The following is a 16487-nucleotide window of genomic DNA, read 5'->3' on the forward strand; positions in this document are numbered from 1 at the left end:
AGCAAAAATGGACCAAGAGATTGATTAAGAGGGTAAAAATACAATATGAGAATAAACTTGCAAGGAATATAAAAGTGCACTGTAAAAGCTTCTACAGGTATGTAAAAAGAAAAAGATTAGTGAAGACAAATGTAGGTCCCTTACAGTTAGAAATGGGAGAATTTATAATGGGGAACAGGGAAATGGCAGAGCAATTAAACAAATACTTTGGTTCTGTCTTCACGGAAGAGGACACAAATAACTTCCCAGAAATGTTCGGGAACCAAGAGTCTAGTGAGAAGGAGGAATTAAAGGAAATTAGTATTAGTAAAAAAATAGTGCTGGATAAATTAATGGGACTGAAAGCCTATAAATCCCCTGGACCTGATAATCTGCATCCCAGAGTACTAAAAGAGGTAGCCATGGAAATAGTGGATGCATTAGTTGTCATCTTCCAAAATTCTATAGATTATGGAACAGTTCCTGCAGATTGGAGGGTGGCAAATGTAACCCCACTATTTAAAAAAGGAGGGAGGGAGAAAACAGGGAACTACAGACCGATTAGCCTAACATCAGTAGTAGGGAAAATGCTAGAGTCTATTATAAAGGATGTGATAACAGGACACTTAGAAAATATCAATGGGATTAGACAAAGTCAACATGGATTTATGAAAGGGAAATCATGTTTGACAAACCTACTGGGGTTTTTTTTGAGGATGTAACTGGTAGAATAGATAAGGGAGAACCGGTGGATGTGGTTTATTCGGATTTTCAGAAGGCCTTTGATAAAGTCCCACATAAGAGGTTAGTGTGCAAAACTAAAGCACATGGGATTGGTGGTAATATACTGGCATGGATTGAAAATTGGTTAACAGACAGGAAACAGAGAGTAGGAATAAATGGGTCTTTTTCAGGGTGGCAGGCAGTGACTAGTGGGGTACCGCAGGGATCAGTGCTTGGGCTCCAGCTATTCACAATATATATCAACGATTTGGATGAGGGAACCAAAAGTAATATTTCCAAGTTTGCTGATGACACAAAACTAGGTGGGATCGTGAGTTGTGAGGAGGATGCAAAGAGGCTTCAAGGTGATTTAGACAAGTTGACTGAGTGGGCAAATACATGGCAGATGCAGTATTATGTGGATAAATGTGAAGTTATCCACTTCGGAAGGAAAAACAGAAAGGCAGAGTATTATTTAAATGGTGATAGATTGGGGAATGTTGATGTACAAAGGGACCTGGGTGTCCTTGTACACCAGTCACTGAAAGCAAACATGCAGGTGCAGCAAGCAGTTAGGAAGGCAAATGGTACGTTGGCCTTCATTGCAAGAGGATTTGAGTACAGGAGCAAGGATGTCTTACTGCAGTTATACAGGGCCTTGGTGAGACCACACCTGGAGTATTGTGTGCAGTTTTGGTCTCCTTACCTAAGAAAGAATATTCTTGCCATAGAGGCAGTGCAGCGAAGGTTCAACAGACTGATTCCTGGGATGGAAGGATCGTCATACAAGGAGAGATTGGGTCGACTAGGCCTGTATTTACTCAAGTTTAGAAGAAGGAGAGGGGATCTCATTGAAACATAAAAAATTCTGACAGGGCGAGACAGACTGGATGCAGGGAGGATGTTTCCCCTGGCTAGGGGGTCCAGAACGAGGGGTCACTGTCTCAGGATACGGGGTAGGATATTTAGGACTGAGATGAGGAGAAATTTCTTCACTCAGAGGGTGGTGAACCTGTGGAATTCTCTACCACAGAAGGCAGTGGAGGCCAAGTCACCGAATATATTTAAGAAGGAGCTAGATAGATTTCTGGACACAAAAGGCATCAAGAGGTATGGGGAGAGAGTGGGAATATAGTATTGAGACAGAGGATCAGCCATGATCATATTGAATGGCGGAGCAGGCTCGAAGGGCCGAATGGCCTACTCCTGCTCCTATTTTCTTTGTTTCTATGTATTAAGAACACTACAGTGACTACATCTAAAACACACTGAAACATTGGACAGCGTTCTGTAACTTTCAGCATATCATCACATCAAAGTCGCAATCTTGAGTTAAAAGTGGGTCCAATTAACCACAATACTTGGCCAGTGAATAAATTAAGCAAGGGCTGGCCATTGTAAGCTGGTTGTCACACTGGTAATCAAGTACTGTTAAGAATTTAGCTTTTTTCCGAAATTGGCTTCAGGATTTTTGTCTCTCCCTGCAGATTGTGTGGTGGGTAGGGACAGGGGGGAATTGATGGTGCAGACAGGCTGCATGGGTCATACATGGACCAATTGGTCTTTCCTGTCCTTTTTCATACAATCATATTCTAAAACACAATTGGGTTGAAATTGTGCTGTGACAAATCAGTGACAAATAGGGTATAGAATTCTGCCGTTCGCCATCTCAACAAAGGCATTAACCCATTTGAAATCAAAGAGCCTCTGTTAAAACAGCAGACAATGGAATTTCATACAAACACACTAATATTAGTTACTAATATTGCACAATGCAATTTCACCCAGATGTTTAATAGATAAGTGTGCCCCCGCAATGTCTAAAACTATTTTAATCCCAACTGCTGGCAGCTCCAGGTAATCGTATCATTCCTGGACAGACCTTTTTTTTTAAAAAGACTTCAGTTTATGCAATGAAGGAATTAATCTCACGTAATATTATAATAGTAAAGTTACTCACATCAGGAATATATTTATTAATGTCATAATATAATGTTAATAAAAAACACTTTTAAATATAACATTTTAAAACTTTAGCTTTCATCTTTTTTTCTCATTTGTTCTCCTTTCCCTATTTTAACTTTTATTTTACATTATTTATTTTCATTTTAAACTTCAAATGCCCCTTTTCTCCTGTGCCTGCACTGTTCAGGAGTTTGGACCCACATATCTAAATTCAGTTTTCGCAACACAAATATGTGCACCCGACAACAGAACTCACAAGTGGATTCATTAATAGATTTTTTCCCCCCTCTGTAAAGCCTGGTTGTTGTACTCTAGTCAATTCTGAGAAAGCTCTGGTCACATCCTCAAATTCACATCCACACAGCAAGGGCCCAGCAACAACTGGTCATGCACAACCACGCAAGACCCATTAAAAAATATAAGACGTGTCTTATGAAAGTGACTGGAAGATTGAACAATCAGTAAATGCAGAATATATCTACAACCAGAATAACAAATCACACAAACAACTACTTTAATGCCAATTTGTCAATAATTTACTTCAATAAATTATCAAAACTAAATAGCTCAAAATTAATGATTCACTTGAAGGCTTACTGTTAAACAAATAGCAGAATCAATAGTTAAATAACTCTAAATAAACAATTCAATCAATCAACAAGGTTAATTACATTTCAGTTGTTTGCTTTTAAGTTTCTTAAATATTTCTTGCACAATAGCTTAATGAATATAAGTTTGTAAAATGTAGAATGGATAAAACACAACATACTGGTCCAGATCTGGAGAAGAATACATCTTGCTGAGTCTCTTCGACGAGTTTGTTGGCAATTCGTTCCATTGGGGCAAGCTATAAAAGTCATACGTTGTATTATTATTTTAGCCCAGGTTATCTCTTGATACAGGATATACTGCATATGTTGCATTGGGCTAAAGAGACAGTATCCCTTATGCTGGCCTATTCTGGACTTAATTCAAAAATTTAGTTTGTATGGTCGATTTAGTTTGTGACATATCACTAAATAAAGATGGGACTGTTTTCTGGACTATTAGCTTAATTTTATTTGAGGGAATTAATCTAATGCACTCCACAATGCAAGAGAGAACATAGAAAAAATGCTACGTGTACTTGAAGATATGCCAACAAAACACACACCGTATATAGCAAGAAATTTACAACTATATCCTAGTGTAAATATTGTTATGGGCGCAGGCTTCATATTATGTGGCACTTGTTCTCAACGATGTGATTTTAATTAGAATCATCACGAGAACACAAGAGCTTTGGATTTTCTTATTTTAAAACAAGATATCCCGCTTGGGGTTGAAGCCTCATTTCTTGCCTATGAGTGCCCTACAGACCTCAAACAGCACAAGAGACAAACAGATACAACACAAGTCAAAGGGATACGGACACAGACGATTACAGACTGCTGCACATAAACAACTAAGTAACAGTCCGAAAAAAATTAAAGGAGAAACAGACAAAACAGTGATCATGAAAGGGCCAATTTATAACTTGGGCTTCATTAACATTTATGAAAAGTCCAAATATCTTTTTTAAAAATAATTTAAATGAGCTATCTTCAACACTGATAATTTTACAGGCCTGTAAATAACAATTAAAAAATGTTAGTGTTACTGTCACCTTTGATTGACCTTGAAATGTATGAGAAAGCAGGGAAATGTAAGGACGTTGCTGTAGTATGCAGCTGATACTGCTGACATTTATTGAATCCTATCTCCAAAGACCATCAAGAGGGATATAGTCTGTTTAAACTTTGCAAAAATGATCTTAACCAGTTTATTGAGCACTAAAATTTGTTGCAATTTTCATAAAACATCTATGAAAAGCAGAATGTTCAGATCTAAGTATCATCAAGCAGAAAAATGTGTGTTCCTCTCCTCCTTTCCTGACGTTGCTGATTCTTGTTGACTCAACAAGTATGAGCTTTCCAAAGTGAAGGTTCTTCATGAGGGAGCCTGTCTACTGAATACAGGCAGGCTTCCTTGACCATCGGGAGCACTACAGCTAAGACTGATTGTGTTCCCACCCAACAGTAGCAACAACTCAAGTCACTTAGATGGGGAGGAGGGAGGATCACAGGTTTCTATGGAAAGATCAGCTGGATGAGCTGCATGGCCTCCCTATCCTGTACTTATCTTTTGTGAACAATGACTCCCCAGCAGAGATTGGTGGGCAGCATTCAAGAGTGGGAGCCCTGGATTTTCCCCTCCCTTTGCTCAATAGCCCATCCAGCACAGAGCAAGGATTGAACCTGGTTTGTATGGCTCAGTACCACACTGGATAGTGCCTTCACCCAATGTACTATGGGAGAGCCCAGCTCAGTTATTATTTCTGTGCTGAAATGCTCCTTCAGTACCCTAACTGAAATAAGGAATTATCCCTCCCTTTTTTCAACATAGATTAATAGTTAAATGATTGTAGCAACAAAATTTGGCTATCATTGGGGATTAAGTGTGCCTCAGCAAAATCTGACGCAGAACAAAAAATCAGTTGTGCTAATCAGAGTCCCATTTTAACAAAAATTAATTAGCAATTCTCTGAATATGTCAATGTCTATGATCACTGCATCAATCTGCTTTGCATCTTCTAACCCAGAGTTCCTGGTCTAGTCCCGTTCTAAGGAGATTCATTTAACAGAGCGATATTTGCAACTTTATAATCTGTCTTCTGGGATTTCTCAGGAACATATTGTGAATCAATTTAAAATTGTCACTAAGGGAGTGAAGAGAGAGGATAGGAGAAATTTATTTACACAGAAGGTTTTGGAACGCTTTGCCATCCGGAGTGCTTGAGGCAGACTATTGAATATTTAAGGGAAAGAGGGATAAAAATTTGAAGAAGAGGAAGATACAGGACTATGGGGAGAGCGGCCAGTGGGATTAGTTTTGGATTGGTACAGGACTATGGGAGAGACTGGGGCAATGGGATTCGTTTTGGATTGATACAGGGCAATGGGGAGACAGTGGGACACTGGGATTGTTTTGGACTTTGCATATGTGCGGGTATCTGTGTGCGGGTGTTTTGTATGCACGTGCATGTGAGCGCATATGTGCGCATGCATGCGTGAGCCTGTATGTGTGTGCGCGGGTCTGTGTGCGCGTTTGTGTGTGTTTTACATTTTTTTTAAAATGATGGTCATGAAGTTTCTAAGAAAGAAAGCCTCTGCCAGTAGAAAATGAATTCAAATGTATAGCCAGGCTGTATCGAAGGTGTATAACGATAAATTTCCCACAGCCCATCTCTCAGCACGCAGTCCTGATCAAAAGGAAGGCATTTGGAGAATCGGCACAGCGGTCAGTGCGCCGTGAAACTGGTGCACTGGCCTCCACCACCAATCCTTCGATCACCATAACCATCAAGCAAGGCTGAATAAGCTTGCCAACTCTGGTCGGACGTATTCCTGGAGATTTGATCATGTGATATTTGATCACATAACATTTCCCCACTGTTTGCAAATGTTATTACATTTGCCTTAGTTGTGTCTCAGTATCGCCAATGTAGAATGCAAAGATTTCAGTGAGATGAATTATAACATAATTTATAAATCAAAGAAATAACACAAAGAATAGAAAGATATAAGGATAAGTAATGTTTAAATAAAACTACTGCTCTGATATTTCTAGAGTACTGTCCACAACGAGAAACACCAAGTAAAATCTACTGATTAAACAAAAACATCAAAATAAGTAACTTCTCACTAAAATTTTCATACAATGATATGACTTTTTACAATACACAGCAAGTTGTAAAAATAATAAATAAAACCATAACCAAACCTCATTCAATTCACTAATTCCCACACCCTTTAGTAGAAGCCCAGTTTCTAGGTGGTGAGGCTCAGTACTCAGGGAGTAGCACCAAAGCTGCCTGACTCCCGCAATAAAACATATTGGGCTGGAATTTGCTGAAAAAATAAAAGCGTCTGAATGAAGCACGCTGTTATTAATGTGCAAATAGGTCAGCAACTTGTAGCAAGGAAGAAATACCCCGGGAATTGCGAATCGTCACAACTGCTGGATGATTTGCGCCACTCCACCGTTAGCTTGGTGAAAATGGCATCTCGCCCTTAACCTCCCCGTGATTTTCATGAAGTTGCTGCATTTGCACATTAATTGCCCATTAAACTCGCCACAAAAAGTTCAATCTAGTAATTAATAGCGTAAGTACTCTTAACAACATGATAATTGTTAGTGACTGCCAATCAACCTCTCTTGCCCAGAACGTGAACAATTATATGTGTGGAGTTTCATTCCTTCAGGTTGTGAATTGTTGTTGGAGATTTAAAAAATGTCAAATTTAAATTTTTGATCTTTTTTTTTACTTTTCCTTTCTGACTCTTTTTCTCTCTCTCTCCTAACCCAATCTTTCTTCCTCTCTCTTTATTTCTCGTTCTGTCCCTGATTTGATATTGAATTCACCCACTCTTAATCACCATCTTTCTCAGTCCTTCCTCTATTTATTATTCAATCCTTGAATCTCAATAAGGAGATGGACTGTTGGTCCCGTCGTTCACCAAGGTCCCATTTGCCCCGTTGCCCTTGCTGTGCCGTTCTCAGCTCGCACTTCCAGCAGCTTACAGGGCAAAACATTTTTGAGCTGAAAGGTGCAGGAAAAAGTCTAACTAACGGGGCGCACTGCGAGATGTCCGGCTCCAGTAAAATCCGGCCCTTTATACAACAACGCACAGTGCAGGCTGACACGAACTGCCCCTCTCCCACCGGCCAGGTTAGTGCACCCAGGGGCTGCGGCCTGTGGCTCTGCTCCATCCTTCCCTCCTTCAATCACCCCGCCCTTACCGATCCTGATCCTAATGGCCCAATCACAAATGTTGCGGGCTGGACTGGTTATTAAACAGAGGACAGAGAACAGAGTTGAAATTCTCAGGCAGGGCATTTCCTTGTTGTTGGTCGCGCTCCACGCCGTAACTTAATTGGAAGTACAAGGGGCAGAACCACTACAACGACATTCCAGGCCGATTCTGGGAGGTGGGGAATTGCTGAGACAGTTAGACAGCCTCCTTGAGTGGGTATGATGGTGGGCAGGAATTGCAAGTCGGGACGGCTGAGGCACGCTGGCATGAAGTTCTGTGATCTGTGGATGGAAAGTACTTTTCTCCTGGGTTGTCAGCAGCAGTGCCCAGGAGAGCAACCCTCAATCCCGGAAACACCCGGACAATTCGGGAGAGTTGGCAACCTGAGTGGAAAGTTCAAATTGTCAAGTTTGTTAAAAGCAGCATTGGCAGAAAAATAAGAGTTGAATCAAAAGATGCCTCACCAACATGCTGACTGTATTTATTTGGTGCAGGAATGTGTGTATTTAACAACACTTAATCTCTACTTATGTCATGTGGCCCAATCATGATTCTGAATTTAAATCCTGCCCCACAAACTCACACTTCACTCACTTGAACTCAAATGTAAGAACTCGAACTCAAAATTAAATTTCTCCAGTGTTAATTTTTATTGTGTCTGTTAATAAGGGGCACTTCATTAGGGCATTGATTTCCTACTTTGTCTTTGTGAATGCTCAGTTCATATCATTTACAATGAAGTTTTATACATTAAATTAATTTATAGATCGAACCCCCACCACTGTAACTTGTCTCTTGCACACTCCGCACTGGCTCCCTGCACCACTAACGCAACTTCACCGGACATGCGGCAAGCCATTAGCACCGCGGAGACCAAGAGGGCCCAGGGAACGCTGTTTGGCTGCAAGCCACAGCAATAAGGGTGCTGCACCAAGCGTGCACACAAGGACCATTTCTCCCGGGTCGCCAGCTGTAGAGCCCATGATTCTCCAAGGAAATCCAGGAGGGTTGGTAACTGTATTTTTTTTATTCGTTCATGGGATGTGGGCGTCGCTGGCAAGGCCAGCATTTATTGCTCATCCCTAATTGCCCTCGAGAAGGTGGTGGTGAGCCGTCTTCTTGAACCACTGGAGTCCATGTGGTGAAGGTTCTCTCACAGTGCTGTTAGGAAGGGAATTCCAGGATTTTGACCCAGCGACGATGAAGGAACGGCGATATATTTCCAAGTCGGGATGGCGTGTGACTTGGAGGGGAACGTGCAGGTGGTGTTGTTCCCATGTGCCTGCTGCTCTTGTCCTTCTAGGTGGTAGAGGTCGCGGGTTTAGGAGGTGCTGGCGAAGAAGCCTTGGCGAGTTGCTGCAGTGCATCCTGTGGATGGTACACAATGCAGCCACAGTGCACCAGTGAAGGGAGTGAATGTTTAGGGTGGTGGATGGGGTGCCAATCAAGTGGGCTGCTTTGTCCTGGATGGTGTCAAGTTTCTCAAGTGTTGTTGGAGCTGCACTCATCCAGGTAAGTGGAGAGTATTCCATCACACTCCTGACTTGTGCCTTGTAGATGGTGGAAAGGCTTTGGGGAGTCAGGAGGTGAGTCACTCGCAGCAGAATACCCAGCCTCTGACCTGCTCTTGTAGCCACAGTATTAATGTGGCTGGTCCAGTTAAGTTTTTGGTCAATGGTGACCCCCAGGATGTTGATTGTGGGGGATTTGGCGATGGTAATGCCGTTGAATGTCATGGGGAGATGGTTAGACTCTCTCTTGTTGGAGATGGTCATTGCCTGGCACTTGTCTGGCACGAATGTTACTTGCCACTTATCAGCCCAAGCCTGGATGCTGTCCAGGTCTTGCTGCATGCAGGCACGGACTGCTTCATTATCTGAGGGGTTGCGAACGGAACTGAACACTGTGCAATCATCAGCGAACATCCCCATTTCTGACCTTATGATGGAGAGAAGGTCATTGATGAAGCAGCTGAAGATGGTTGGGCCTAGGACACTGAAGGAACCATACTGTTGGGGACCACACTGTGCTGCCATTTTACTGGCTGAGGGAATTTCTGTAAAAACAAATGTTCCTAGTAGGATTGGTGTCTATCATTTTAAAATTCTTGTAGTTCATTACCAATTTATTTTTATTAACCATAATTATAATAATTCTAATTTTAATTTTTAAATGAGAGCAGTGAGCTTTTAGTTTACAAGTCAAATCGTATTCCCATTTTTTAGCTAATCTTTTAACAATCTTGAAGTTTTGTCTCACATCCCATATTTCACATTAGATATGGATTCTACAGCCTGTTACTACAGTATATTACACCTTGACACAAAAGCGGCAAATGGGTCTTATGGATTGGCTGGCCCTCTGGTTCTTCCTTTAAGTTACAGATTTATAGCAGTTTATGTTTTTCAAGCAGTATGTATGCAGTGTAACATGTGACCCGCTGGGATACCAGGAAAAATCCCATGGGACTTGAAGGTGGTCCAAGGGCGTACTGACTATTGGCGTACGAGGAGAAATTCCACAGAACTTGTAGATAGCCCAAGGGTGTATTGTGCCAGCAGGATACTAGGGAAAATCCCACGGGACTTGTCCACTGATATAGACTGTCTTGTTTGAGATAAAGGAAGAAGCCGGCATCTGGTCAAGTGCATGCCTTGAGTACCATCTGCATTATTTAAACTGGGAGTTAATCAAGAAATTTTGACTGAATTTATAAAAGTAGATGAAATTTTGTGTCGGTTAAATTTCATGTCTGCTTATATCAGAGTTTCAGTCACTGCAATTTGATACAATTACTGGTGCTTAATATGAACAATCTCTTCTCTGTTTGGCTGAATCTGAAGCAAACCAGTCACAGATTTGTGCATGGATAATAAAATTCTTTTTCCACATACTGAAACAACTTTTCAAGGCTACAAACAGTATAGTTTTACATGTGTGAATCCTGTGTAAGTGTTACAGCCGTACATGTGAATCCCTCGATGAGTTATGGCTGTATATGTCGCAAATTCGTGTGGGCGTGTGATTGTGCCAGCGTGTGATTGTGTGGGTGTGTGATTGTGCGTGGTTATTAATAATTGGAGACATTTGGCTTGGATTATTTAAACCAGATACAGAAGTTTATGTTCCTTTGCTTTGTTTGTTGCTCATCCCTCCTCATCTATAATGTTTCCATTAATCAATCTCCATTCCTCTCTTCACTACATAATTTCTAATGGTACAAAAATCAAGGGTAACATGCAACTATTATCTTATTTTCATGCCATAAATATATTTAACCCTTCCAAGATAAATTATTGATGGCTTGAAAGGCAGGATTACAGGTGACTCCAAAATTTTGGAAAAGGTACCAAATAAAGATGTCAAAAGTCAAAACTCTTTAGGGTAACATGCTCTCTTACAACCCTAGAAAATAAGTTTTATACCTTCAGCACTTGTATCCACCTTCAGAGGTTCACCACTGCTGGAAAACACTTTCATGTGCACAGGAAAAAAATTAAGCACAAGTGATGGAATGTTGGATTTACCTGCAGCTTAAGTTATGACAAGCCTGTGTCCCGCTGAGCTTTCAGTGCAATTACTTGTTTTCAGACATCATTGGCCGACAGTTACAGCTGTTTTTTTTTTAAGGGCATTGACAGCTTCTTTGAAGCTGCCGGTCAGTTTTTGCAAGCCTTCTAGTTTGGCAAGTATGAGGAAAGGTGCTACTGGGCTAAAGTTAAAACTACAGTGCTGGAGGCATGAACAAAACATACATAAGAACAGGAGTAGGCCATTCAGCCCTTCGAGCCTGTTCCACCGTTCAATTAGATCATGGCTGATCTGTATCTTAACTCCATCTACCCACTTGGTTCCATAACCCTTAAAATCCATGACTAACAAAAATCTATCAATCTCAGTTTTGAAATTTTCAATTGACCCCCAGCCTCAACAGCTTTTTAGGAGAGTTCCAGATTTTCACTTCCCTTTATATGAAGAAGTGCTTTCTGACATCACCCCCGAACAACCGAGCTCTAATTTTGAGGTTATGCCCCCTTGTTCTGGACTTTCCCACCAGAGGACATAGTTTCTCTCTATCTACTCCCTATATCTTCCCTCTATCTCCTTTAATCATCTTGAACACCTCAATTAGATCACCCCTTAATCTTCTAAACTCAAACTCAAAGGAATACAAGCCTAGTCTATGCAACCTGTTCTCATAATTTAACCCATTGAGCCCCGGTATCATTCTGGTGAATAAACGCTGCACCCCCTCCAAGGCCAATATATCCTTCCTGAAGTGTGGTGCCTAGAACTGAACGCAGTAATTTAAATGGGGTCAACCAGAGCTTTATATAACTGTAACATAACTTCCACCCCTTTGTATTCCAGCCCCCTTGAGACAAAGGTCAACATTCCATTAGCCTTTTCAATTATCTTTGGACCTGTCCACTAGCTTTTAATGATTTCTGTACTTGGACTCCTAAATCTCTCTGCTCACCCACAGTTCCTAGCTTCTTTCGCCATTTAGAAAATACTCTGGACGACCTCACACTTTCCCACATTAAACTCCATCTTCCACAGTTTTGCCCACTCACTAAATCTATCAATGTCCCTTTGCAACTTTCTGCTCCCATCTACACTGTTTACTGTGCCACCTAACTTAATGTCATCAGCAAACTTAGATGTATGGCTCTCTATTCCTTCATCAGTAAGGTCCCTAAGGGATACCACCAGTCATATCCTGCCAATTTTATTACATACACATTATCCTTACTCTCTGTCTCCTACCTCCTAACCAATTTCCTATCCAGACCAATAGGTTGCCCCCAATTCCATGCACTCTCATTTTTGTTATCAGTCTCTTCTGTGAAATCTTGTCAAATGCCTTCTGGAAGTTCAAATAAATAACATCCACAGATAGAAACTCCCTTATCTACCACATTCGTCACCTCCCCAAAAAATTCAATTAGGTTCATTAGGCATGACTTACCCTTTACAAATCCACGCTGGTTCTCTCTGATCAGCTCATATTTGTCCAAATGCTCAGTCACTTTGTCCCTAATAACAGATTCTAGTAACTAACGTTAGGCTAACAAGCCTATAATTTCCGAGTTGATCTCTCCTACTCTTCTTACATAATGGAGTGACATTGGCAGTTTTCCAATCCAAGAGGACAATTCCTGAATCAGAGAGTTTTTGAAGATCATGACTGGAGCATTTACAATTTCCTCACCTACTTCTTCCAATACCCTGCAGTGGAAACCATCGGGTCCTGGAAATCTGTCTATCTTTAATCTCATTAGTTTCTCCAACACTGCTTTTTTCATTATTAATATTGAATCTAGTTAATTACTTCCCTTGATTTATTTTTAGTTTTCCTTGTATCTCTGGTACTTTATCCTCATCCTCTACTCTGAAGACCGATATAAAGTAGCTATTTAGTAACTCTGACATTTCCTGATTTCCAATTACAATATCTACTGCGCCTATTATTAAGGGGCCCACATTACTCTAAGCCACCCTTTTTCTCTTAATGTATTTGTAAACCCTTTAGTGTTGTCCTTGATATCCCTCGCTAGCTTTTTCTCATATTCCCTTTTTGCAGCTCCTATCACTTTCTTTGTATCCCTTAACCAGGCGTACCTAAAAATGAGGTGCCAACCTGGTGAAGCTACAACTCAGGACTACATGCATGCTAAACAGCAGAAGCAACATGCTATAGACAGAGCTAAGCGATTCCACAACCAACGGATCAGATCAAAGCTCTGCAGTCCTGCTACATCCAGTCGTGAATGGTGGTGGACAATTAAACAACTAACGGGAGGAGGAGGCTCTGTAAACATCCCCATCCTCAATGATGGCGGAGTCCAGCACGTGTGTGCAAAACACAAGGCTGAAGCGTTTGCAACCATCTTCAGCCAGAAGTGCCGAGTAGATGATCCATCTCGGCCTCCTCCCGATACCCCCACCATCACAGAAGCCAGTCTTCAGCCAATTCGATTCACTCCAAGTGATATCAAGAAATGGCTGAGTGCACTGGATACAGCAAAGGCTATGGGCCCCGACAACATCCCGGCTGTACTGCTGAAGACTTGTGCTCCAGAACTAGCTGCGCCTCTGGCCAAACTGTTCCAGTACAGCTACAACAATGGCATCTACCCGACAATGTGGAAAATTGCCCTGGTATGTCCTGTCCACAAAAAGAGGACAAATCCAATCCAGCCAATTACCGCCCTATCAGTCTACTCTCAATCAGTAAAGTGATGGAAGGTGTCGTCGACAGTGCTATCAAGCGGCACTTACTCACCAATAACCTGCTCACCGATGCTCAGTTTGGGTTCCGCCAGGACCACTCGGCTCCAGACCTCATTACAGCCTTGGTCCAAACATGGATAAAAGAGCTGAATTCCAGAGGTGAGGTGAGAGTGACTGCCCTCGACACCAAGGCAGCATTTGATCGAGTGTGGCACCAAGGAGCCCTAGTAAAATTGAAGTCAATGGGAATCAGGCGGAAAACTCTCCAGTGGCTGGAGTCATACCTAGCACAAAGGAAGATGGTAGTGGTTGTTGGAGGCCAAACATCTCAGCCCCAGGACATTGCTGCAGGAGTTCCTCAGGGCAGTGTCCTAGGCCCAACCATCTTCAGCTGCTTCATCAATGACCTTCCCGCCATCATAAGGTCAGAAATGGGGATGTTCGCTGATGATTGCACAGTGTTCAGTTCCATTCGCAACCTCTCAGATAATGAAGCAGTCCGAGCCCGCATGCAGCAAGACCTGGACAACATCCAGGCTTGGGCTCATAAGTGGCAAGTAACATTCGTGCCAGACAAGTGCCAGGCAATGACCATCTCCAACAAGAGAGGGTCTAACCACCTCCCCTTGACATTCAACAGCATTACCATCGCCGAATCCCCCACCATCAACATCCTGGGGGTCACCATTGACCAAAAACTTAACTGGACCAGCCACATAAATACTGTGGCTACAAGAGCAGGTCAGAGGCTGGGTATTCTGCAGCGAGTGACTCACCTCCTGACTCCCCAAAGCCTTTCCACCATCTACAAGACACAAGTCAAGAGTGTGATGAAATACTCTCCACTTGTCTGGATGAGTGCAGCTCCAACAACACTCAAGAAGCTCGACACCATCGAGGACAAAGCAGCCCGCTTGATTGGCACCCCATCCACCACCCTAAACATTCAATCCCTTCACCACCGGCGCACAGTGGCTGCAGTGTGTACCATCCACAGGATGCACTGCAGCAACTCGCCAAGGCTTCTTCGACAGCACCTCCCAAACCCGCGACCTCTACCACCTAGAAGGATAAGAGCAGCAGGCACATGGGAACACCACCACCTGCACGGTCCCCTCCAAGTCACACACCATCCCGACTTGGAAATATATCGCCGTTCCTTCGTCGTCGCTGGGTCAAAATTCTGGAAACTCCCTTCCTAACAGCACTGTGGGAGAATCTTCACTGCACGGACTGCAGCGGTTCAAGAAGGCGGCTCACCACCACCTTCGCAAGGGCAATTAGGAACGGGCAATAAATGCCGGCCTAGCCAGCGCCGCCCACATCCCACAAACGAATAAAAAACAGCTGAGGCCCAAGCACTGATCCTTCCAGCACCCCACTAGTTACAACCTGCCAACCCGAAAATGACCTGTTTATTCCTACTCTCTTGTTTCTGTCAGTTAACCAATCCTCAATCCACGCTAATATATTACCCCCAACCCCATGAGCCCTAATCTTGTGTAACAGCCTCTTGTGTGACACCTTATGAAAATCCAAATATACTACATTCACTGGTTCCCCTTATCTCCCCTGCTAGTTACACCCTCAAAAAATTCTAACAGATTTGTCAAACACCATTTCTCTTTCATTAAACTGTGTTGACTCTGCCTAATCATATTAGGATTTTCTAAGTGCCCTGTTACTATGTCCTTAATAGATTCGAGCATTTTTCCTACTACTGATGTCAGGCTAACTGGCCTATAGTTCCCTGTTTTCTCTCTCTCCTTTCTTGAATAGTGGGGTTACATTTGTCACCTTCCAATCCATGGGGACTGTATCTGAAAGATCAAAACTAATACATCCACTACCTCTGCAGCCACCTCTTTTAAAACTCTAGGACAGTGCTGCAAAGAGTTAACAATGAACCCTCTAGTTCACCTTAGAATTAGTAAGGACCTGACACATTTTGTACCATTGACAAAGTGCTTCATTTTTATTTAACAACATCTACATGTAATCACCATCGGCATTGAGATTACAGTGTTACAGGTGTGATCAATCTAAGATAGCTCAAGAACATCTAATTTCTGTAGTGAAAGTAGTACAATAACAAAGGCTACACCTATCAATATTATACCTCTGCATTCAAAGGTACAACAGCAAAACAGACAATCTCTTTAACCTGATGACGGGATAGCAATTACACAGAATGATTTGACAGAATTCTGGCTCCTCCTATTGATGGAAAGTAATCAATCTAGCCAATAGTTCTGTGCTGATTCAAATCTTTTCTCTGTCTACCTGTGACATAAATCAATCTGTCAATCAATCACTAAAGAAAACAGATTATCTGGTCATTATCTCATTGCCGTTTGTGGGACTTTGCTGTGTGCAAATTGGCTGCCATGTTTCCCTAGATTACAACAGTGACTACCCTTCAAAAGTACTTTGTTGGCTGTGAAGCACTTTGGGATGTCCTGAGGTCATGAAAGATGCAATATAAATGCAAGTCCTTTCCTTTCTTCTCCTTTATATAGACTAAGCATTTTCATATCCCTGTGAAGCAGTTGTACAATAAAATGCGCACAGCATCATGACAAGGCAAAATCATTTCACCCATAACAACAGACTCATCTGTTGATTCAATGGGAGACACTATGACCTAGAAATTCGATTGCACCCAAAAATGGGAGCAAGACGTGCACTGCACGTGCCTGTTAGTGCTGTCCCAAGCAGCACGTAATGTTCGTGCTGCCTGCTCTATAT

The 16487-nt window shown here is 42.1% G+C and overlaps 1 protein-coding gene across 15 annotated transcripts in view; it reads right to left on the bottom strand.

The window, feature by feature from the left end:
- LOC137321665 (regulating synaptic membrane exocytosis protein 1-like) overlaps nucleotides 1-16487 on the bottom strand; it is a 984914-nt gene that overhangs the window by 770897 nt on the left and 197530 nt on the right. For 12 of the 15 annotated variants that reach the window (XM_067984173.1, XM_067984180.1, XM_067984184.1 and 9 more), the window contains exon 2: nucleotides 3437-3514. The exons of the other annotated variants lie outside the window; for them this stretch is intronic. In XM_067984173.1, the coding sequence (XP_067840274.1) occupies nucleotides 3437-3514 (78 nt within the window). The remainder of the gene's footprint in view (nucleotides 1-3436; nucleotides 3515-16487) is intronic. 15 annotated transcript variants of the gene reach the window in all.

The sequence above is a fragment of the Heptranchias perlo genome, chromosome 5, assembly GCF_035084215.1.
Source record: "Heptranchias perlo isolate sHepPer1 chromosome 5, sHepPer1.hap1, whole genome shotgun sequence".
In the NCBI taxonomy this organism is placed as follows: domain Eukaryota; kingdom Metazoa; phylum Chordata; class Chondrichthyes; order Hexanchiformes; family Hexanchidae; genus Heptranchias; species Heptranchias perlo.